At 35.5% G+C, this 24,810-nt stretch overlaps 1 protein-coding gene across 7 annotated transcripts in view; it reads right to left on the bottom strand.

The window, feature by feature from the left end:
* ATG10 (autophagy related 10) overlaps positions 1-24,810 on the bottom strand; it is a 204,536-nt gene that overhangs the window by 55,178 nt on the left and 124,548 nt on the right. For all 7 annotated transcript variants that reach the window (XM_023523083.1, XM_023523072.1, XM_011377677.2 and 4 more), the window contains one exon: positions 14,444-14,541. In XM_023523083.1, coding sequence (XP_023378851.1) covers positions 14,444-14,541 — 98 coding nt within the window. The remainder of the gene's footprint in view (positions 1-14,443; positions 14,542-24,810) is intronic.

The raw sequence follows: 24,810 nt of genomic DNA, 5'->3' as shown, positions 1-24,810 counted from the left end.
CTCCGTTACTAGCTAAATCCCCTTAATCAAACTTCTCCAGGCCCAGTCCCTCCCTGCCTCCGAAATTTCCTCTTATTTTCACTTTAAAATATATGAGGGCTTCTTATTTCCACAGACACGGTGTGTAACATCATGCATTAACGAGGACCTGAAGAGAACATTCATAGATCAGGAAATGGACTTTACTTCCTGCTAAACTCCAGCCCTTAGAAGTGTTCTGAGGGCACTCGGACTCAGCTGAGGTCAGTCACCCGAACCCCTGAATGTGAACTTGGAATGGGTGCACAAATCATTTTATTTATAGAGACAGGCAGATGTACATAAAATAAAGAGCTCTCGTGATTTCCAAACCACCACCTGGAAAGTCACTTTTGTCCTTAGATGAACTAGTCTGGAAAACCCCCATCTCAGAATGACTGGTTGGTTATGTTGTACTTTAGATTTTTTTAGTCTCTGTCCAATCTTGGCTGAAGAGGATTGGGATGGTTAGATAGATCCTGCCAAGTTTGGGGGTAGAGTGTTGTTAGTCTGCCAGAACAAGAGAGGATTTTTCTTCAAGTAGCACAGGGAATCAAGACCGAAGCCAATGTTGACTAGAGAGAGCTGAGGTTTGTGCATCAGTAAGACCACTCTCAAGTACCAAGGTCATGGAACCACAGGGCGTCAACACTAGTGTTACACAGCCAAGTGCTTCAGGCCAGGCAGGAATGAGACAGCAGTGAAAGCAGACTGCATGCAAGTGAGGAAGAAGGCACGTCTTGGGTAGTTTTCCTGAGCTACTTTGGTGCGTGTACAGGTTGGCCATTTTTATCTAAGGTACAAGCGAGTTGAGCTGGCTTAAAAAAACAAGGCAGACACTATTGGCAGCCGTAGAAACTTAAGACCCTTAGTTTCCGAAGTTGACTGGCCATAGTTTCCGACTCCAAGGGAGCTTACAGAACATACTCAGAGGGCCAAAAGCCCATCTCCTATAAAGTGCCAGGATGGGAGCTAAATTCACACACCTTGATCTCCTTCCTCTTGGTCATACCATTAGTTTTTAGAAGTTGCCTCAGTTTGAAAGAACGAACTCGGTAATATCCAAGGCTGTGGACTCTAAGAAGCGTTTATTCAATCATTCCACAAAATAACTTCAGCAGATGCAAAGGTAAGCCTGGCCACACTGACCTCAGTCAAGACAAAAAGGATTATTTTTTCTGACTGACCTGCTAGAAACAATACAGACTTATATACTCCTGATTCAACTCCCTCAAAAGATAGACCTGACATGGCTCAAAACTAAAATGCCCCTTGAAGAGGAATAAGACAATGACAGTTGTCTAGCTTTAAGTTGATAGTCTTTTGAATTATATCGACAATATGTCCTCTAGTTCATACGTTTGCAAACATTTTAAAGCAGTAGAACACTTTGTAAATAAAACCTTACAAGGAACACAAAAACAGAAGGAAGTGAAGGTATTTTGATTGAAGTATGATGGAAGGCTCCAAAAACCCATCTACTTATTTTAGCCTCTTCCGAATATGTCCCCTCTTTCCCCAACACCTTCACGTACACCCTAACACACACATAGAAGGGCCTCCAGATATCCACACTCAACGATGGGGCTTTCCTGATCTCAGAGTAAAACTCAAATTAGCTGGCACAGTAATTTCACGAGATTGGAGTACATGAAATGATAATGATTTGTTTGATTCAAGCTTCATCAGCAGAAGAACTGTTTGCTCAGATGAGATTGTTTCCCTCTGGTCCACAACTCTAGGGATAGCCATTTTGATCAATGGGGAAACAGTGGCCAAGATTGTGTAAAGTTATAACCTAGTTCTCTTAAATCCAACCCCAAGAGGAAACATTATTGACATATTCAAGAGACCAGCACTATTGATCATTCAGCTTTTTCTGGTGGTGATAAAGCACTGATGTCAAACGTGCCCATGATAAACTGTAATAAAATGTAGAAAATAATGGCATTTCAATGACTATTTCTACCTATGAGATGGACTTTGGAGGATCAAAAATACCATTTTCCAGGACTCTTGAATGTATTTTCTCATTTGACAACTGTTTGCAACTGATTTGATTGTATGATGATGACCTGGAAGTCAAGGGGGGAGAGGAAGAAGGCATTAGGAACCTTCAGATGGGTTACATAAGCAACCTTCCGAGGTCTAAGGCTTTCACTGTTCTGGCCGTCCTCTAGTGGAAAAACTTCCCTGAACTGCCCTGTGAGGGTGTGAAGGACAGGCCACTGCATTCTTGGTCATTGAAGACTATCTGAATATTGATTGGGGCAAGGGGTGGCGGGGAGAAAGCCTGGCAGAAAGGAACATATTGATTAGAGGAAGGTACTTAGACATGTATTCAACTCCTTTCATCAACAACAAATGGTTTACAAAATTGATTACAATATCTATATAGTATTCAATTGTAGATGTATTGTAGGATAGGTTCACATATATCTATATCTAAATAAGAAGCTGTATGTTTAGCCCCAAGCCCAGTAACAAGCACAGATTATAGAATGCCTGGCATGGCTCAGGGAAAAGCATGTGGAGATGGATTCTCATTGAGGCCCAGATGGGCTACTTTCACTACTCATGCAGGCTTGGGACAGTCCTCCCATTAAGTGGCAACCACATCCCATAATAAACAGCATGCCGAAAATAGCCATCTAAAGCAAAATGTCTCTCCTGAGAAAGGAGACTGCTACCAGAATTTTTCAAATCTTTTGAATGAGAACTACAAAACTTTATCTAGTTAACTAAGTAAATATAACCCCTAAGTGCTCTATATTAGCTTTCTTCTCCATAAACTATCAGTCTTGGCTTGTGAATACACTGCTCTAGGAAACTGTGAAGCTCAACAATTAACTCTTCTATTGACCACTGCTCGGGTATATTTTATACAGAAAAGAAATTATGTCTTCTGCTTCTTCTTTTCACAGTATTTATGGATTAATGACAATAACAGCTCACATTCTTAGCATCAAGTATGTGCCAAGAATTATGCTAAAAACATCACATGCATTAATTTGTATCACTCTCTCATCAACCCAGTGGGGTAGTTTTTATAATAGTCCCTGTATGGAAATAATTTCCCATTTTATGAATGAGGAAGGTAAAAGGTCAAATAACCTGTCCTTGGTCACATTACTAATAAGTAGAAGAACCCAAAGATAAACTCACATGTTTCTGACTTCAGCCCCAAACTCCCAACCTTTGGGTGCAGCTGTATGTTACTATACCAGTCAAGATTCAGTTGCAAAAAACATAATCTACTCTGACTAGTTGAAGCTCTCATTGAGAGGGCTGCATAAACAAATTCTAGATGACTTCCCAGGGACAATTAATAAAGCCACACTGGAGAACTGAAAACTATGGAACCTACTGCTTCTTCTCAGATCAGGAATCTGCCATTCTAGAATCACACCCCCATTCCCATGATCAGAAACCTGCCTCTACTGCAGCCACCTCCAGGGCCACGCCATACCTGCCGCAATTCACACCAAGAAAATGACTGCCCCTTGACACTCTGCCTCTTGACACTCCCAAAGCTAGTGATTGAGACTGGAGCCACATGGATAACCTCCATGACCTACAGTGCTTCCACCAAACGCAACCTCCACACGCTTCTGTTTTCCAAATGCTGCACAAATGCATCTGACATGATAAATCTAATACGGTTAAAATCGGGCTCCCTCCCCCCACGCGAGAAATGGAGAATTGTGTTTTAGCTTTCCAGTGTCTGCAGTGCAAGAAGGGCACAAGAAGAGAAGGATGGAAAGGATGTTAAGTTCTAATCCACCATAGTTGCTATAAGTTCCAGGGTTGTCCTGAGGAGGGTTCTTCTGATTAGGGCTGCAAAATTTTGTGTATCTAGGAAAAGGTTCCAGAGTTTTCATCATATTTTCAAAAGGGTCCATGACCCCAAGTGGATCGAACCCAGTGTAACACAGTACCATGCATATGATACCATCTTGAGAATGAGATGAGCATCACGGTTGGAGCTAAAACAGTGCTTAAGGACACAAGCTCTCGCGTACAGCTCCCTGAGCTCCAATTCTGCTTCTACAACTTAGTAGACGTTCGACCTTTTAGCATGCTACTTAATTTCTTTGTTCCTCAGTTTCCCCTTCTCTAAAATATGGAAAGTAGTATCAACCTAGTAAAGGTGTTCAGAAGATTAAATGAAATAATATGTGTAAAGTACTTAGAAGAATGCCTGGTACTTGGGAAATGCTACCTAAATGTTAGCTATTGTTACTGGAATAATTTTTAGACAAGATAAATTCTAATCTTAAAAGGTTATATAATAGAGTTTCATTCAAGCCCCATGTTTTTAAATTTATTTCCAACTTCACAGAGCTTTTAGAAGAAGTAAGAACTTGATTTCCTGTGACAGCAAACAGAAAGACAAGCACTCATCTTTATGGTGATGACCTGCTTCCACTTAAAGAATACATTAATCTCATGGCCAATTACTGCCACTGTGCCAAAGCGCAACTGGGCCAAAACCAAATTTGTCAGCTTTAAAAGATGTTCTTCAGGCCCCAAATGGATAATATTTTGAAAGTATTCGAAATGCTAACTCTTTAATTATTGGGGGGGGCGGGGGAGGGATATATTTACAGTTACCTCATCCTGGCAGGCCCAGTCCAACACAATTTTACTCACTCAAATATTCCACACAAGTCTTGTTATCTGGGTAAGGTAGATGACTGATAATTTCAGCTCCCAAAAACCTTGCAGTCCAAGATCCTATTTTCCATGCTTAAAGGAGCAGGACTTACGAGTTTCCATGGACCCTGTTCAATCATTTGCACAAATCTAATGAAGCTGACAAAGAAAAGCCTTGGCCCTGCCAGCAGGTCTGCAGCCGCCTCGGGACAGTAAAGACAATGCTCAGTCTTAGCAGGAATGGAAATCAGACCCTTTAATTCTGACCAAACATTAACTTCCTCAGTGTCTAACATGTACGTGCCAATCAACTGCAGGAACAACCTACATCTCGGCTATTCATCAGTAACTTAGTGTTAAAGTCTTTGATACGTGACTCCAATTAGAAGCCTGGTTGACAGCAGATTGTAACACATTAAGAAAAACAATTATGATCAGTGTCAGCCAGCACTTTGGGTTCAAATGGGCTCTCTAATATACTGCTGGTAGGAGTACACCTTTTCTGAGATTGACATGGGTATAGCTAACAAAATCTTTGACAGTGAATATTCACTGACTCACCAATTCCACTTCTAAAAATTTATTCCAAAGAAATAATCAAACAACTGCATAAATTATGTGTACGAGGAAGTTCACTTAGGAACTATTTATAATACAAACAACTGGAAAAGAATTCAATGTTCACAACATAAAATTGGTTAAAACAATTACAGGATGGCCTTAGAATGAAATTCTGTGCAGTCATTAAAGGAAAAATTTAGATGTATTTAAGTATTGGCATGAAAAGTTGTCTATGATGTAAGTTTTAAAAAACAGGTGCACAGTATGATCTCATTTGTGTTTGTCTATATTCACATGTAATATATACATATGTGTGAATGTATGTATTATATGTATACATAATTATATAAATACATAATATTTTAGAAAGCTATGCACTGAAAGGTTAACAGTGGTAACTTTTAATTTTTGAGACTATGAGTAAAATTTATTATTTCTACTATTTGGTATTTTATTAAAAATTATCTATTACTTTTTTAATCAGGAAAAAATAAGTTATTAAAAAAATTTAAGCCCCAGTGATAGCACCTTTATTTGAGGCTAGTCAAAGATATGCACTGAAATTCACACATTCAGAATTACACAGAATATCTAAGCTCTTTCTTTCTATATTTTATCAATATAGGAATAAGCAAACTCAAGTGCCTTTAGAAGACAGGCAGGCAAAGTACATAAGTGAAATAGGATATGAGACAATAGGGCAGGGAAGTGACCATAATCGACTACAGAGCATATATTCAGTCCAAAGGCATTCAAATTCAAAATATTTCTAAGCACTCGAAATACATCTGCAGGCTCAGTTTGAACAGTAATTTGCTAATTAGGACCTGTACAGTGTAAACCTACACACACGCAGTACATTACACAACGACACTGAGCATCACTCTCTCCCTCCCCATCTCCTAAAGTTGGTTTAAGTGGTACCTATAAAGGAGACAATTTTTCACATTTGTAAAATTATCTTTCTAAAATTTAATATAAGAAAAATAGTTTATCTCTCCTGATAAACTTGTTTGCTCCCTTCTATAACAGAATGAAACCATGGATTTAATTAGCTTTCCCTTTCGCTTATTTGTTGTTTTAGAAAGCTCAGAAACTTCCTTAGCCTAGGTTTTGTGTTGCAGTTGTCTTTCCCCTCCATCGTTTAGTTCTTATTCACTTGCTTTGATGGTTATAGCATATGTATTAATCTTATATTAGAGTGTACATATATATATACCACTTGAAATATTTTCGAAATTCAGATTAGACAGAGGGAAGTAAAAATAAATTATAACCTGAAAAAAAATGACATCGGCATACAATAAAATGGTTGCGATGATTTGCACAAATACTTTATATACTTTGGTATTATCTCTATATACTGGCTAAATTTTAAACGAAAAATATATAGAATGCGAATGTAATATGGAAAATTCGGCAGCTAACATGGAAAAAAATCAGGAAAACAACAAGCAAAAGAGAAGCTAAAAAGAGGTAGGAAGTAGAATAAAAAGGTGTAATAACTGCAATATAGATTATGAATGTGCAGCAACCATTGTGCCAAAATAAGATAAAACAAATAGTGTCTTTCTTAAAAAGCTCATACCCCACTACAAGGGACTCAAAAGCTGTCTGGGTAAGTGCATCTACAGAATCCATCTTCCGCTGCCTTCCCATTCCCCAGGCTGCTCTACCTACCTCAAGCTGCAGCTTTACCACCCACCCATCAATAACCTTTTTCTCAAAAACTGGAAATGAGAATATAAATATTCCTCAGACTTGAAGTTTTGGAACTAAGATGTTTATTAAAAATTAAAAATTGATGGTAGGTAATTATCAAAATGAAATGTGCTAAGATGAGTAATATGAAAATAAATTATTAAATATTTTGAATAGTATTTTATTTTTACATTTATAACTGCTCCTTTTTGGGGGGACAGAAATTTTAAGAATCAATGAAACGCTGGAAAATTCTTTAAAGAAAGCTTTTGTGTGAAATCAAGGCATGTGCTAAGTCAAAAGTATAACTTTGATGGTAAAAAGCTAAGCAATATTCTGCTCAACCAGATATACATATAACAGAACATTAACCAGACTCTTGTTTTAATTATCTCATGAAATAAACTTCAATTTATAGAAGTGAAACCCAAATACTCCATTATAATCTAGTTACTTGTAAGAAATACATATCTTGTTTAACTATTTATCTTAAAGTCTCAATGAAGTGGAATAAAACAAAACATCTTAAGAACTAATTTAATAAGACTAGGGCCTTAAATAATAAATCATCCCCCCTTTTACTTAGATTAATTTGAACACTAAATTAGTGGTTAGCAGTCAGAAAACTTTAGAAAGTAAAAGCTGGATGAGAAAGTAATATACCAATGCCTAAATAGAATTTCATATGAATGTTATTCCAAAAACACTCCAGGGTGTAAGCCCCAAAAAGTTTGAAAAAAGTTAATTGTTTAGAGATAATGACAAAGAAGTTTCACATATTTCTTTTTAAAAATACATTTCTTAATGTAAGTAAAGTCTGAGGAACTAACAAATTTATAAAAATGTTTTTTGCCCCTAAACAAGAAAAGCACAATGTAGTAGTGTGAGTGACAGTAGACATTTCTGAAAGATAAAAAAAAAAATTGAATATGGAAAGTGAGGTACTTTGATGATGTAAGGTACCCACGGCATCAGCATTCGATAAATATTGAAAGTCACAATGCATGTGCATACTGACAATCTAAAAATAATTACAAATACAAACACTATCATCATTACCTTAAGATACCAAAGAAAGTGAGATATGATGAAAACATATTTCACTCTCCTAAAACAGTGAAGTGTGATAGAATCACTGTGTACTATTAAAACAAAAGTCTGCAAGATACATGTATATATTTGCACACAGTATACATAATATACATTTACATTTATAAAATCACCCACTGAAGTGACTTATTAATGTCCACAATGAATACTAAGAAACTCAGAATGAACAAATTCGTAGCAAATTACAGAGAAAACAATCACATGATGTCTGCAATGCCATTTAAATAAAACCACTAAGAAAGAGCCAGAAATGGAGCTGGCAGTGATTTTGAGGCAGCAGCAGCAATCCATAAAGGCTTCTTAATTTTCTTGTCATTTAAGAATTAAGCCACTTCCAGTTCACACAGATCCTACCAGGTGCACTAAATTGATGTCATTATGAGCCATCAGGAAATACCCACCGAGACCTATACCAACACTAAGAAGTTTTGTTAAACAGCTGTGTGTTTTAATTGATTTGTATTATTTAAAATAGGAACAGTTAAAAGTCAGTTATCGGATGTTGTGTAAAAGAGATGCCTAAAGACTCTAGGGAGACTGAGTTCAGAAGAAAGCCAATCACTGGAACTTCACTGGAGCACTTAAGATTATTACTAGAGGAAGCACAATTAAATCATCAGTTTATCAGCCATCATTATAAATCACCAGGCAACATATCAAGCTTCATTATTTAAGAATCCTTAACCAGTGACTTCCTGTATTACTGAGAGTTAAAAGCAATTTATTCACCAAAAGGTACCTAAAGAGTTTTGTTTTTTGTTGTGTTTTGATTTTTTTTTCCCTGAGAGATTTATGATGGAACTATAATGAAAACTCACTGAAAGTTATTATCATATTTTTGCATGTTTTAGACATGTAAAGTCTTCGAAGTGAAATCAGTGGTGTTTGGGATATGCAAAATGTGCACTGCACAGGCTCTTCCTATTCCACCCCCTACAAATATTTAACCCAGTTCTCTCACAGTACTTACATGGGATCATATGAAAAAAAATAATCAAAGAGTTTCTTATCCACCCAATGCCATTCATTTACTTGTATTAAGATAGCCTTGCCTAGGCATATGGAATCAAAAAACAAAATTCCTCAGAAGTCTTGATTTCCAAATTCAAAATACACACAGTTCAGGAATTAAAAGAATACATTTGAAAGGAGATATGAGACGGGTTGAGTTTTACATAAAATCCTCTTTTTATTAGTCTTCCCACCACTTCTCTATAGATGCTATCATTATCTTTAATAAAAGAATCTTCATAATTTGTCCAAGGTCAAGCAGCTAGTAAGTGGTGGTACCCTGAGTCAAATCCACTCTGGCTCCAGCATCTTGATGAAGGCTCTGAAAGGAAGCAAGACTACTTGGAAAATGGTTGAGTCCATGTCTGGGCAGGAATTGCATAACACGAATATACAACTTGTTAAATCAAAAAGCAAGACATCAGCAAAGCTACTTGGGTTATATCAAAATAGCTCAGGAACCAACTTAAAGAGACTTTCTCTGGCCAAATAAAAGGAAAATTGAGCATCAATAAAGATAATCACTACAATAAACTGAAATGCTTATAATATTTATATCCATGAGTTCATAAAGATACATAAAAAACTTTCTTGATCACTTTTTGGAGGATGCTAGAGAATCAGCTTATCTTGAAAGCTAGAATATAAAGACAAAGAATCAAGTATTCATCCCTTTTCTATACAAAGCATACCTAAGGTAACTAAACTGGTGAGGGAAACTGTCATTAAAGAAGTAGTCCAACTAATAAATAATGAATAAAAGAATTAGAACATCGTCATTTTGCAATCTTGAATGAACTAATGAATCTAGGCAATAATCAGTGGCTGCTCACATCACAAAAAAAAGATCAATAACCAGACTTCATGTTCTTCCAGATGGAAGTATCCAGAACCTATGAAGTATTCTTGCTCAAAAAGCCAAATCTGAATTTGATCAAGTCTCAAGATCTAACTGCCAGTTTATAGAAAAAAAGGAGAAACGCTAAACAACACAACAGAGATACAATTAGAAAAAAAAAAAATCCAGACTGCAAATACTATAGGACAAACTTGTTTCTTCAACAAAAAAACTGTAAGGAAAAAACAGAGGGAAGAATAAGAATCTTAGATTCAATATGTCTTAAGACATATTAACCATTTTAATGTGTAAAGTTCATTGGATACTGTTAAAAAAAAAAGAAACAATTGGAGAAATTTAAGCATCAATAGTTTATCTTAAAATATTAAGAAATTTATAATTTTAGTTGCAATAATAGAATTATGGTTATGTTTTTTAAGAGTCCTTATCTTATTTTTAAATTAAATTTTTTGTGATAACTGTAGATTCACATGTCATTGTCAGAAGTGATACAGAAATCCCTCATACCCTTCACCCAGATCCCCCAGTGCTAACATCTTGCAAAACTATAATATACTATCTAAACCAAGATACTGACGTTGACACAGTCAGATACAGAACATTTCCCTTTTCTGGCCAAACCTACTTCCCTCCCACCCACAACTCTCTTCCTAACTCCCTGGCAACCGTATATCTGTTCTCCGATCTATAATTTTGTCATTTCAAAAATACTAGATAAATGAAATCATATGCTATGCAATCTTTTAGGATTTTTTTTTTTTTTGCACTCCGCATAATGATCTGGAGACTCATCTAGGTTATCGAGTGTATCAATAAAAGTCCTTATCTTTTAAAAATATCTTCTTAAATATTTATGGAGGAGATAAAATGATGTCTAGGATTTGCTTCCAAAAAATTCCAGATTAAATGAGATACCAGAAAAATAAGATCAGCCATGAGTTTATAAGTACATTATACTATTTCTACTCTTGCATATGTTTATAAAAAGACAGTAAGAAAAAATTACTCATCTGACCACTATATACCACATACATAAACATACACAGCTTCAATTAAAATTAAAAGTATTCTTTTTTATCTAATAACTTTAGCTGGTGCCAAGATCACAGAAACCCTTTACCTAAAACATAGAGCCCACACTTTCCAGCGATCATTATTGTATATTCGCTCTATCGATTTAGGCAGATCCAGCTTAGGCATCTGTTAACTTTTTTTCGGAAGTTCCTTATTAGGCTGCAGGGTTGAGATAATAGGTAGCCTGTAATGTTGGACAAAAGCAGGTAAGTAATCACCATAATCAAATGTATGAGATTCATGAGTGGTTTGTCTTCAAAAGAGAGGGCTCGTGTCTGACATGAGCAGGTCCTTATCATCAAGACAAATGTTGAGAGAACAGAAGTGTGATTACGAAAGATGAAGAGCAACAAACTATATGAGCACAATCAAGCCTGAAAATTAACTGAAATGCATTTTATATTATGCGAAGGCTGCTTTTGTTTTTAAGCCACTCTAAAGGACAGGATATTATTATCACGTTCAGTCTGCACGCTAATGGTTCTTTAGTATAATTCTGTAAAACGGTGTCTCCTATTTGGTGCCACCAATATTCTACCAGCTCATTCTCCCCTCATGCTGTATCACACCCTCCCCTTCACTCCACAATTTTTTCTTCACATGGGGCCTTATAAAAGTGAAGACCCACCCTCTCGAAGATCTCAAGCAAAGAAGAGCACAGAAATACCAACTCATTAACTAACCTGGGATTAGAAGCCAAGACCTCCAAAGGAAATATCCATGATGACTTTCAAACGTCAAATAGTGCAATGGCAACCAACAGGTTTCTCTCGCTAGGTCTTTAGTGCCTGTACATGCACTGTGATGAGCTATTCCAAAGCTTAAATAAAGTTTTTTATCTTTTCTAATAAGACAAATTCCAAAGGAATATCTAAATGTTATAATTGTGTTACAGTTTCGTTATATCAAACATCCCTCATATCAAGTAGGCCCACACTTGGTATTAGCTAGTAACACTTATTGTGATAGGATCTGATCCTTACCTATTATGCCATGTGGTAGGTAGGAAAAAATGTTCCACTAATAAACTATCTATATGACACTAAAATGCCTATAAATTGAAAGATATTAATCAATTCCATTAAAAACAGTTAAGGTATAGATTGGTTCATTTGGTTGCTTTAGCAACGTAGCAGTTCTATTAATGGAAAAAGATTTATTTGTAATGTCATACTGGAAAACTAAGAAAATACAGTTGAGTTCAAAATCTTGTTCATGTGACATGACAAAACAGAGAAACGTAGAATTAAAACCCAAAAGGACACAGACTACCAGGAATTGTGCAATAGGCTTGCACTGAGAACATAATAACAGGACTGCTAGAGACAGAAAAATGAAATGGATAAGAATTGAGCTCAGGAACATAATGGAAAACATAAATGAGAAGAAGCTGAGACAAAAGACACTAAAGTTAAATACATATATAGTTTTGGATGTTCTCTTCCTTTATCCTTTGCTATCTTCATTTACTCTTACAATCAAACATTTTCTGGGTCCTGTGGATTCTGATACTAACATATAAGCTTTTGGATGGTTTGTGGTCACTGACAAGACATTGGAAGTTGAAACTCTTAGCACTCACCTTGACATACTTGAAGGTTAGTTTAAAATACTTTGCATAAAATTAAATGCTCTTGCCAAAAATCTTTACAGCTGATTTGCTTATATATCTCATTACCATTTATCATTGTAACCACCCATGCCTGTTCTACGGAACTAGGATTTCAGAAGGAGCCATTCTTGTGAGCTGACGGGGTTTCAGAGGAAGGAACATAGGAGAGAATAAGAGAAAGAAATATAAAGACAGAACAAAGGCAACAGGGAAGGCATTAAACCTGGAAAGAATTTCAAGAACACACTGCACAAGATGGGTTCAGGTAATTAATGGCGATGTTTGGCAGGAGCTGAGACTGTGTGGAGTGGAATAGAAGATAAGCTTGAAAGGGCAGGCTGGAATGGAGGATGTATATGTTGTCTTGCCGCTGCCCAAGATAAGCCTCATATGTATGTTCCCCTGATAAACTGTGGATGCAATAAACAAAAGAGAGGAGAGAAGGAAGGAAGGAAGGATGGAGGGAAGAAAGAAAAGAAAAAGAAAAAGAAAAGAAAAGAAAAGAAAAGAAAAGAAAAGAAAAGAAAAGAAAAGAAAAGAAAAAAAAAAAGAAAAGAAAAAGAAAAGGAAAGAAAAGAGAAGAAAAAAAAGAAAGGGCAGGTTGGAGCCAGGGAGTGGCAGCCACTAAAGCCCAAGTGAGGCATTTAGACTACATGTCATGTGCCTTTGGGGAGCTACTGCAGCTTTGCACATGGCTAAGAGAAATGCAGGAGTTGTAAAGATCTGACTAATGGTAAGGAGAAGGGAGGAAAGGAGCAGAAAACCAGAGGTAGGAGGCTTTACTAACTGTTCCAGGTGAGGCTACAGGGCTTGATCTAGGAGGGTCAAAGTGGGGGAGGAAAAGGAAAAAATTAATTTGAGGGGCAGTGTGAAAGATACATACACTTACACCTAGTTTTGTCCTCAATTAAAACCTAGAAAATGGTCATTTGCAATCATTGTCAAAGAACTACTTATGAAATGCTAAGGATTCTTATGTTGATTGGGAGGTAAACTGTCATTATTATGATCAAACACATAAGAGGGCATGAAAATTCTAATCGTTGATAAAGTCATTTTAAAAGAATCTTTGATTAAGCTTAACAGAGCCTTGGAAAAATAAGACTTTGATATAAGTAAAAATTATATTTAAGGAGACCATGATTGGTTGCAAGGTGATGAGTACTTTTAAATTTCTAAAATAATTAACTGCTGATTTTAGCAAGGCAGTAATAATGACTTATATGACTGACAGGTCTATTTTCTCTACTTTTGCATATCTACTTATTATATTTACTTTCACGGATCTATTTTTCTCTACTTTCTCAGATCACTATTGCAAACCTACTGTTAATCAACAGTTAATTTTTTTACAAATGAACCTATGAGCAAAACTTTGAAACATTACAGGTGATACCAGCTAAATCATCTATTTTTTCAGTGTATATGCTAACTTTGCTTCTATTCTCACTTACTTAATACATTTTTATTGGGCCTCACTCCATTATAAGTGTTGTACTGGTGCTGGGTGTTCCATGAAGAGTATAACAGACATGGCATGTCCTCATGAGAGCGCACAGCATAATGGAAGAGACAGACAGTAATTTTAAAAAATCCAAATATGTAATTAAAATGTGATAAGCACCATGAAAAAAATTACAGTGTGCTATGAGAGTGGATAACAGGGAGGCTAAATCAAGCCTGGGTCTAGGAAGGTTTTTTAAAGAAAAATGTCTTTGAGTTGAAATCTGTAAGTATATAAAAGAATGAAATAGGAAAAACAGCAGAGGAGAGAGAACTAGATTTTAAAAAATGAGCATAAGGAAAGGATTGCATAAAATAAAATGAAAATATTCTCTAACCTGTTGGGTAATAGTATCCCATGGTCCCTGCTGCAGCCGTGTCTTATAGCACTCACGTACTCCGTCCCAAATGTCCTTCAGAGCTAAAGGTCTTCCATCTGTTAAAACGTAAGGTAAAGATTGTCAGTAATCCGTGTGACATAATGGTGCTTGGTGTCTATTTAGAACTATCAGAAGAATATTATGATTTTTTCATAAACTTACTAATACACATACTATTCATATATCAAAAGAGCGCTATATGAACTAATATTTTCTTCCTGAAGGAAATTTAAACATTCAGGTTTCTCTCCTTTATATCCATCTAGCAGTTAAATTATCTGCTCATTCAATGCCTCTATGAATAAATAATAAAATAAATAAAATAAAATCCCAATGTGTTTGAGAGAGAACTAATAGATACAAGCATAGGCAAAAGACTAGCTAGACAGATGCCCATATTAACAAGGTGCATCCTGGATATCTCTGAAGTCTTAATACTTCTGTAGTCCTTAAAATCAGAGACCATACACATACTTCTTTCACTCTCTCATTGACTGAGTATCTGTAATGTTTAAATCACTCTGTTAGATATCATAGAGAACAGAGGGAAGGAAAACAATTTCTCCTAGTAAGGAGCCTACCATCTACTAGGAGAACTATGAGAAGTATATCAATAGTACAGTATATCAACAATTAAAATATTGAGTAGAAAGAAAGTGGTCGCTGCCAGAGGAAAACTGCAGTTCTCTGCCAGTCCAGATGAGGGAGACATAAACAGCCAGTTGTGTCCAGGGGAGAAAGGGATGTTAGGGGTGGAGGGATGTGAGAAGGGATTGTCATGAAGAGATTAGCAAAAACTCCAGTGAACAATAATTCTCCTTTTCTTTGTTTAAACAGCTTCAATTATTCTTAACCACTCAAATAATGTATTTTATGAAGATCGCTATGGCAGAAGATAAGTAAAGTGGAAAAATAGATATCTAAGTTCAGAAAAGGAAGCAGAAAGAGAGAGATACCTAGCAACTTTTAAACCATACACTATTAGAAAAAAAGTTGTCTAACTGTTAGAATTTAGTGCTACTTGGCCCATTCCGAGCTATCATGGCCTCAAGAATTGCAGGTGTGCTGTTTTCCTTTGCAAGTGGACAATATAATTAAAAAAAAAAAAAAAACTCATCAGTATATTAAATCACTAAATACAAAGAAATATTTGGTCATCAAATGCAACAAAACTTGGAGAAATAACCTACTCAAACCCCTCCCCCCAAAACCAAAATGCACTGTATTCAAACTCATAGAGTTATGAGCAGAGATGGGGGGCTGGTAGGAAAAGGAGCACTAGAATATAAGATTGTAATAAATACAATATTATAAGTGCTAAATAAATATTAGGAGTCTCCTCCCAGCCCCCATTGCACTATTCCAGTAATGCTCATATCTCAAAGAGAAAACATTCATTTATAGACCGTTACTTCTTAGAATTTTCTCATGTTTCTTTACCATGCACATTGTGTTTGATATCGTAATATACTATTACCACAGGCAGAGCATTTCTCATGTTTGACCTGAAAAGTTGAACTTTTCCTCAACCTTTATTTTCAATAAATAGCAATAGAATATTTTGATACATTTTCAGTAAGTATCTTCATCTTGGCATTTATCTGGCGGCAGGAGACCATTATCTCGTGATAAATAGTTTTATTCCATTGACATTTCCATGTCTGTAAAATGAACAAGATTTATTCATCCAATTAACATTTGAATGTCATGTTTAGCTACAAGTTAAAAACAAGCTGCCTTCAGTATCTGTGTTATATTGTTTTCTGAACACATTTACAGAGTAGAGCCAAACTTTGCCCTTAAGATAAGCATTACATATCTTCAAAATATGCATATGCACATATGTATGTGTGTGCATACGTGTGTGTGTGTGTGTGTGTGTGTATTGGTGCTAGAAAAGGAAAATAGGATCTTAAGCACTTCAGTGTCAAATAGCAAACTAATAATCAAATGATAAAAAAGAAGAAATGCTTTTAAAATAATTTTCAGTTGTCAAACTTAGAAGAAACCAAGTCGTAAAAAAATAATAGAGCTAGTATAATATCTATAAATAAGGCAAACAAGGTCTTATGAAATATACAGCTGCCAGAAATATGCAGCTGGAGCTCGAACTCAAGTCTCAGGACTCACAATTCAGTGCTCTTCCTATTAGTCCATGCCGCCTTTCAAGACAGAGACTGTGTCTATCCCTTCACCACTATAGTCCCGCTGCATAGTCCTAGGCCTCACTCACACGTTGCAAATGCTTTATAAATATTTTCTGAGTAATGATGGATGAAAGAATGCCTTCCTAAAATTTACTTCCTCTAAAACAGGAGAAGGCTTTGCAGATCTAGAGAAGAATGTTGGGTTTAATAATCTGGTAATCAGTAATGATTTTAATTTTATTCCTGAAAATATTTCAGTCAACAATCTAAAGATGGAGTAATTGGTTTAGATATTACCACCGTCAAAAACCTGCATACTCTGCAAGAAACATTCATACAAAACATAATAATCAGCAGCATAGCAACAATGCGGAGAAACCCAGAACGAATGTGATAGATCATCAGATTTGATGCTAGAATTGAGGGTATGTGCCATAAATTGTCAAACAACATCAAATTTAGAGAAAAAAATATTTAACACCTTCAAATAGAAGAATTAAAAAATACCTGGTCAACTTAGAATAACAGACAATCACAAGAAGTTAAAAACAAATTCAAAACATAAAAAGATGCATGACACTCCTATATGCATGTTTATAAGAGTGCTACCATTTATTATAAAGAGAAGAGTGTATTTTAAGTGAATGGATGTGAGTTTATTCTCTAATGCACTTATAGAACTGTTTAAAACACATGTATTAACGATAGTTAAACAAGCGCTTGTGAACCCTACCTTGACAAGAGTGTCAGTCTCTCCAGTTTCTGCTGATCATTTACACTACAGAAGATCTGGGTAATATAGCTTTGTCTCTCACATATAGATACGATAATAATGATTTACTAAAGTATTATGTGGGTTCTTTTCCCAAGCCTTTATCATTGGTTTGCCTAGTCATAGCTCACACCTTCATGATCAAAGACTTACAAAAGTTAGTTCTGTGTTCTTTTATACAAAAAAAAAAAAGAAAAAAATGACCTAATCAGCAACATCTTCATCTGTGCCATACACTATCGACAATACTGACACCAAATATGTTCAAATATGATTGTGACTAATTATTCCAATAACAAAAAGGAGCTTTCAGAAATCCCACTGAAATTATTGAACTGAGATAGTCAAATATATAAAGAACAACATCACAAAAAACAGAACTTATATGTGGCAGACACTTGAACAATTTGGTAGTTTTGTGTATATTTATTTTTGAAAACTGAAGACCCAAACTCTAGCTTAAAATTAAAAGGTGGGCATCAATAAATACTTGGTTAAGTTCATGTAACACACCATGTGCCTTCATGTTCAGTTCAGGGTATCTTCAGTCAGAAACTTTAAGCTCTGTTAAGAGAGTCAATTTTTTCTGTCTGCCCTCACTCGGAGGAGACATAAGCATACTCAATCAACAACTCTCTGGTTTCAGACCCTAGAGATTCGATAGCACCAATGTGAACATGCTCAGAAATCTCATTAATCACACTGAGGCTGAGAAGCTCAGTAAAATCCCTTGCATACTTGAAAAAGTGAAGTAGAAGCCGAAACAATTTCCACAGCAACCCACAAAGTGATCATGGCCAATTGAGGTCATTTATTTAACAACAAGTGTTTATCGAGTACCTACTATGTGTCTCTATCACCTGAATTGATAACATACATTTGAAGTAAAGGAATATTCTGCCAGCAACCTAAAATGTCAATGACAAAAAAAAAGAGACATTGGATGAAAAATAGAATAATTAAAAAGTAGAATCTTTAGCAACTGCCAGTAGCATTTAATTTAACATTTTCATATAAAATCTCTCAATTGAATAATTACCTACATGTCAAGGAATCTATATATTACTCAAAATATGCAGCTTTCTAAATTAAATTTCTCAAGGCTATTACTTTTCATGAACTAAATAACAGTGTGAGATATTTCACTAACACTACCTAACTTTAGTGCAAGCACACTGAAGTCACCTTATCCTATTGTGCATAGTTTCACTAAAATTTCATAACTCTTAAAATGAAGATTAGAGGAAGTATAAATTATTTAGAGTAAGTTTAAGAATAATGTTCTGAATGTGGTCACCAAGAAGAAAAAGGAAAGAGTGGATTTTTCAAAATGAAATATGTCATTATTCAATATGTCTTCAAGAGAGCTTGAAAGATATAAAAATTCATGTCATACTCCACAGTAAGGGAGAGCTGATGCTCCACCAAAGGGGAAAATTCATTTTTGCTTCAGTGAGAAAATTACATTATGATATGAAATGAGTGTTAATTGTTCATGTGCATTCATATCAGCTAGTATGCTGGCTAATTCTGCAATTTTTATTTATCCCTACATACATTTTTAGCATTTTGTATCTCTCTTAAGCTCAGGAAATCTGAATGAAAATTCCCCAAATACAGAGTCTTTTTACTAACATATGACATCAATTAATTAACTCATATGTTCTTTAAGTTTTAGTTATTTGAATGACAGCATCATGCAGTAAAAAAACAGGCTATGGAGTTTGAGCCTCAACTCCTTAGTTTTCTATGTACCTTTAAATAAATCATTTAATCCCTCTGCACATTCAGTTTTCACACCCGTGCATGTGGATAATAACAGTTCCTACCTCACAATGTTATTGTGAGGATCAAGATATATAACTCAGCTCGCATTGTTGAAAGGTACTATGTGTCAAGCCACATTTCATATATTAGCTCACAATCTTCAAAACTCTATGAAGTTGGTATTATTATCATCTCGATTTTTTTTTCAGATGATGAAAGAAAGGAAACAAGAAGTTCAATATCTTCCCCAAGGTCATACAGTTAGTTAAGTAGCAGAGCTAAAAATCAGAACCAAAGCTTTCTAGCTCCAGATCCTGCACTTCCACCACTACACTGTACATCTCCGTATCCAGGAGCTCTTTGTAAACTATGAAGTGAATCACACATATTACTTGTGTTGCTGTGGTGGTGGTGGTGGTGGTGGTTGCCACTAGTAATCTCTACTAACACTGCCTAACTTAGGAGCATCTAGAATTTTGCCTTTTCTGATTTTCTTACTAGGCCTGGCTTGCCCTTTTCCTCATCACTGCAAGGACAAATCCCAAGTCCAGTATGATCTCTCGTGGTTACTCCAGCTCAAGGTAACCTCTGCCCTCTGAGCCCTAGTGGCAACATTTTTACCCAGCTTTATTAAGATATAATGAACATATAACACTGTGTAAGTCTAAGGTGTACAACGCATAATCTGATATACATATATATTGGGAAATGATGACCACAATAAGGTTAGTTAACACAGCTACCACCTCACGTAGTTACCCTTTGTGTGTGTGTGGTGAGAACATTTAAAATCTCTCTTAGGAACTTCGAAGTATATACATACAATACAGTATTATTAACTATAGTCACCATGCTGTACATTAGATCCTCAGAATTTATTAATCTCAGAACTAAAAATTTGTGCCCTTTAACAAACATGTCCCCATTTCCCCCACTCTCCAGCCCCTGGCAAACACCAGTTTATGCTCTGCCTGGTAGCAATGTTTACCTTTTTACAGTCCTTAACATATTGTACTTGTTACCGTGAATTTGAGACTTGGTTTATTTGCCTCGCTACACTGTAAGCTCCTTGAGGGCATCATCCATCTCTGACATCCTTTATTCATCTCTGCATCCCAGAAACATATTCATGCCTTGTGTATAAATACTTCCCAGTAGTTGGATAGATGAACATTCAATATGAGCAATTAGCATAATTATTACTAAGGATAAAGACTGAACAATCATGATAAAAAATTCATTGGTCAAATGTTTCACAGGTATATTTTTAAAACTTCATACTTATATATAAATCAATAGTATTAAGTAGATTTAGATATAGTGGATATTTTATTTTTCAGTACCCAAACATATTTTCAATTTGGGAGAGAAAGTCCAAAATAAGTGGAAAGTGGGGGCTCATTCCACACCACTAAGGCCCAAGGGAGGCACTCTCTCATCTTGTCATTCTCCTGCCTTTGATCGGACTCTATGATCTACTTTTCCAGTAAATTCTTTTCTGCTTATCATGGTCAAGTTCAATTATTTGCAACCAAGTATATCTAACTAATACAGCCCGAATAAACTGTTTAAAAGTCTTGCTTAATAATTATCTATTTTCAAAATTACAAGCTCAAAAATTTTAAATGTTATATATTTATCTAGTAATTTTGAGTAGAAAATAAATGTAAAATGCCTTTTAATTACATGAGAAAGTTTATGTATATTACAATATATTTTTTATGAGAAATATGCCCATCAAACAGCAAAAAAAGTAGTTTTGACTCACTTTAAACTGTCCACACAGTGTTAAGAAACTTATAATAATGCAAGTAATGCTCTAACCTTTCATTTAAATTAAGTTAAACACTTAACCTAGCAGAAGTACTTACAAGACATTCTTGAAGAATCCCTTAGTCATAAAATGTCCCCCTGGAAGCAATATTAGGTCCACAAGATCGCCTGAGACATCAACTCTGAGATACCACTATTTATCAGAACTCTGAGGACCATACCTCTAGATGAATACCAACATTGGATCTGCCGGTTGCAAAGCAGACGACACTCTACTTTCAGTCCTACCCAAGGTATTCTGAGGTTTTGATTACAACTTCTTGGTCTGATATCCTTGTACTCAGCATTTGGGATTTCTGGCTCTCTTAAAATCTCCTTACTCCCAGAACATGGACCTATTATGCCTGTAGCAGCACCTTGACTAACTTTATTCCACCATCTGACTTGGTCTCCTTCCCATGAAGAATGAAGTCTCCACCTTTTCAGCATAGTACCTAGTATATGGACTTGAAGAACTCTATGACTTTAAAGAGGAAAAAAGCAATAAATTAATTTCGAGCTGTGCAGTGATTTTTTTCAGCATATTGTAAAAATAGGCTAATGAGTTTTTCGCTATACACACAGTAGGCATTCATGTATATTTTAATAGATGTTTCAAACAGGGTTAGTTTGCCAAGAGTAAGCAAAGAAATGTTTTTTCCTTTTGGACCATAACACAGACATTCACATGTGCAGGAAAGCTAAGCTATAGTCTCTTGCAAGTAAGAAAATAAATCATCTGCCTTTACTGGCTTCTCGATCCACGTAAAATCTGTTGCTTTTTGTACATATATGATGTTTTGTACTAATACAGGTTAGAATAAACTTTTGACTAGTTAGTGTCTTGTTGTTTTGTATCACATTTTTCTAACACTTTTTCTTTAATACACTTTTAAATCAAGGTTTGATTTATCAATGAGATTCTTTTCCCATAACATGTTCTAACCTAGCATCCTACTTCCACCCTAATGTTTCAAACATTTACATGGTTCAACAAATAATTCTCATTAAATTTGCTCTATTATTTGGACTTTTCAGTTTGAATATATTTATATTAGTTAAATATTTTTTCATTATTTTTCTTAATAACTTTCACTGTTTGCTCTTCAAATTTCATTTCAATCCCTAGAATCTCTTTTTAATCTCCCAAAATTCATGTTCCATTTCATTATTATGACTTTGGCTAGATTTATTGTTTACATAAATAAAAGTGGCATATATGAACTTTCTTAAAATATCTCTACAATCAAATAAGACTCTAAATTAAATTATCTGTCAAACCATTTTCTATTTCCTGCTCATTATAATTAACTAGAATCATTTTCGCCTCAATCTTTAAGTATCTCTCTAATTCATTCTTTTTTCCTGTTCAACAAACTGCTTTAACTCTCACTCTATTGGCAACAGTGGTTTTTCCCTGAAAAGATTTTTTCCCAGCTCATTTTCTCTAAGAGGTTATTATTAAACATTTTTAATAATGCTAACAATACAAAAAAAAATAGCCAAATTCCTTTTCCTAAAATTTCATTCTTCCTAATTTCTTCTCATCCTTCATTTATTCCTCTGTTTTACTCAGTCATGATTTCTGCTCTAGGAAACCCCTCCACTGGTCTCACTCATTTCTGCTCATTTTCTTTCATTTTTTCTTTATATTCTCCAATCCCTTTCCATCCATTATCTATTCCATAATTTGACCTCAATGTATCTTTTCAAGCTTTTCCTCCACAACTCATCTGAACAAAACTCCTACTCCAAACTGGCCTCTCACTGTTCCCCAAATATGCCATGCCCTCTCCACCTTTCCGCTTGGCAATCACCCTTCTTTCTCCTTCTCGCCAAAGTTTTTCCCATACTCTTCTGAAAAGCTGACAGGTTATCTTCTCTTACAAGCTATTGAACAGAACTATGGATATTTTACTTTTATTGTCCAATTTTATCCAAACCCCATCTTTCCTGCATTCCTGCCATTCTCTTCTTTGCACTCTAAAGATCCTCTTGTTCCAGGCCATGGACAAGCCTCTTCCTCTTCCTCCTCGATGAGTCAAACACTGTTCTAATTCCAAACCTACCATTATTCTTCCTTTATGCTGATCTTTATCTTGGTTTGGTTTATGTTGCCTTTGAGAAGGAATCATTCATTGGCTATATCATTTGCCTTGTTCCTCTATAAGCAAGCAAGCATTCTTCAGACATATAACAAGTGCAAAAATATTCCATACGAAATATCTGGGTTACATTTTTAATTCTATACTCTTATATCCTGGGCCAGTAATAGAAGGGATCTACAGAAAGAACGGATGTTCAGTTACTGAATGGAAGAAATGTTTCCTTCCCTATTCAAAAGCAGCCCATCTGACTAATTAAAGAAATATGTCAAAACGATTCCCAAGAAGAACCCATATGTCAGCCAAAAAATTAAATATTTTGAAAATGAGAAGAACCACTTGGTCTGTTTTTCAATATAGATTGAGAACAAAGGAAGAAGAGGGACAGAGACGAAATTAATCAGAATTCCAGTTGAAATATTGAAGTCTCTAGTTATATCAATGAAAGGGGAAAATATATAAGCTTAGGACTCTGGTGAAGGCAAAATCATTATGTGCATGCCTAAGGTTTTTATGACATTTCTGGTATTTTCCATCTGCTTTTGACCAAAGCCAAGTCCCCAAAAGAGAAGATGGGACATAAAAAGGTGATGGAATGGTGGGGGAATAGAATTATGAAAAATAAGGTACAAATAACTCTTTAACATAGCGTGTTTCAAAAAATAGTAGGAAAAAAAAAAAAACAGTGGGCACTTCAAGATATCCACATTTTGTGAGGATGGACTTCACAAACTACAAAGCACTAGTCAAACGTGGGCTATTTATTATTACTTGACAGAAGTTCAATTGTCTCTCACCCACTGCTGGGTATCAAATGCTATTAACCCTGTCCTACCATCTCTCTCAAACCTGAAATGGTAAGAGTGATTAGGGAAATAAAGAACACTAGAAAGGACTTACGTCTTCTCTTAAATCCATCTTACCCACTAGAGAACTGAGCTCCTGTAAGCCCAAGTAGTAGAAACGCAAGGCACTCAGGAGCAAATCTGTCTCAATGTAGCTGTCTGCCTTCAAGGATCAAATAAAAATATGTGTTATCAGAAGTAGGGCAGCTGCTCAGTTGGTTTGGATGCCCACCTTTGAGTCTTCAGGACTTTCTATTATCCTGAGTCAGCTACTCCTATAGTCTCTGAGAAGTACCAAACTAAAGAGTGAAGATATATAGATTGTTGGGGTCCTGAGTCTCCTGGAAACAAGAGCATTACTTACTTCTTTATAACTCATCACAGCAGTTCAAATAGGACGCCATCACAAAGTTTCCATTTGGCGGCTGTATTCAGAAATGCTTAGAAATTCCTCACTGTTTCATTCAATAAATACCTGCTGATACTGTGCCACAGTTGATACTATGGGTATCAAAATAAGTAAAACTACATACACATACACACACACACGTATATATATATGTCGTATCTGTGTCTCTCTCTCTCTCTCTCTCTCTCTCTCTCACACACACACACACACACACACATAGAACCATGAATAAAGTTTATCACTTTGGAGGTTGTAGGTACTTAATATTAATTTCCTTCTTTCCTCTCTTTACTTTAAAGTTCTACCTGCTAACTTTTTACAGGAGACAAGTAAACAAATAATTCTGTCAAAGTACAACTTGTGATATGACATATGATATGATGTGGTGTAATATGATATCTGTGGTAAATGACATATGATACGATATGACATGGGAGTGACAAGATCAAGTGGCATGTTAGCTGAGTC

Source organism: Pteropus vampyrus, unplaced genomic scaffold, assembly GCF_000151845.1.
Source record: "Pteropus vampyrus isolate Shadow unplaced genomic scaffold, Pvam_2.0 Scaffold11, whole genome shotgun sequence".
NCBI lineage: Eukaryota > Metazoa > Chordata > Mammalia > Chiroptera > Pteropodidae > Pteropus > Pteropus vampyrus.
Note: the sequence above shows the minus strand (reverse complement) of the source record. Positions and strands in the feature narration are given on the sequence as shown.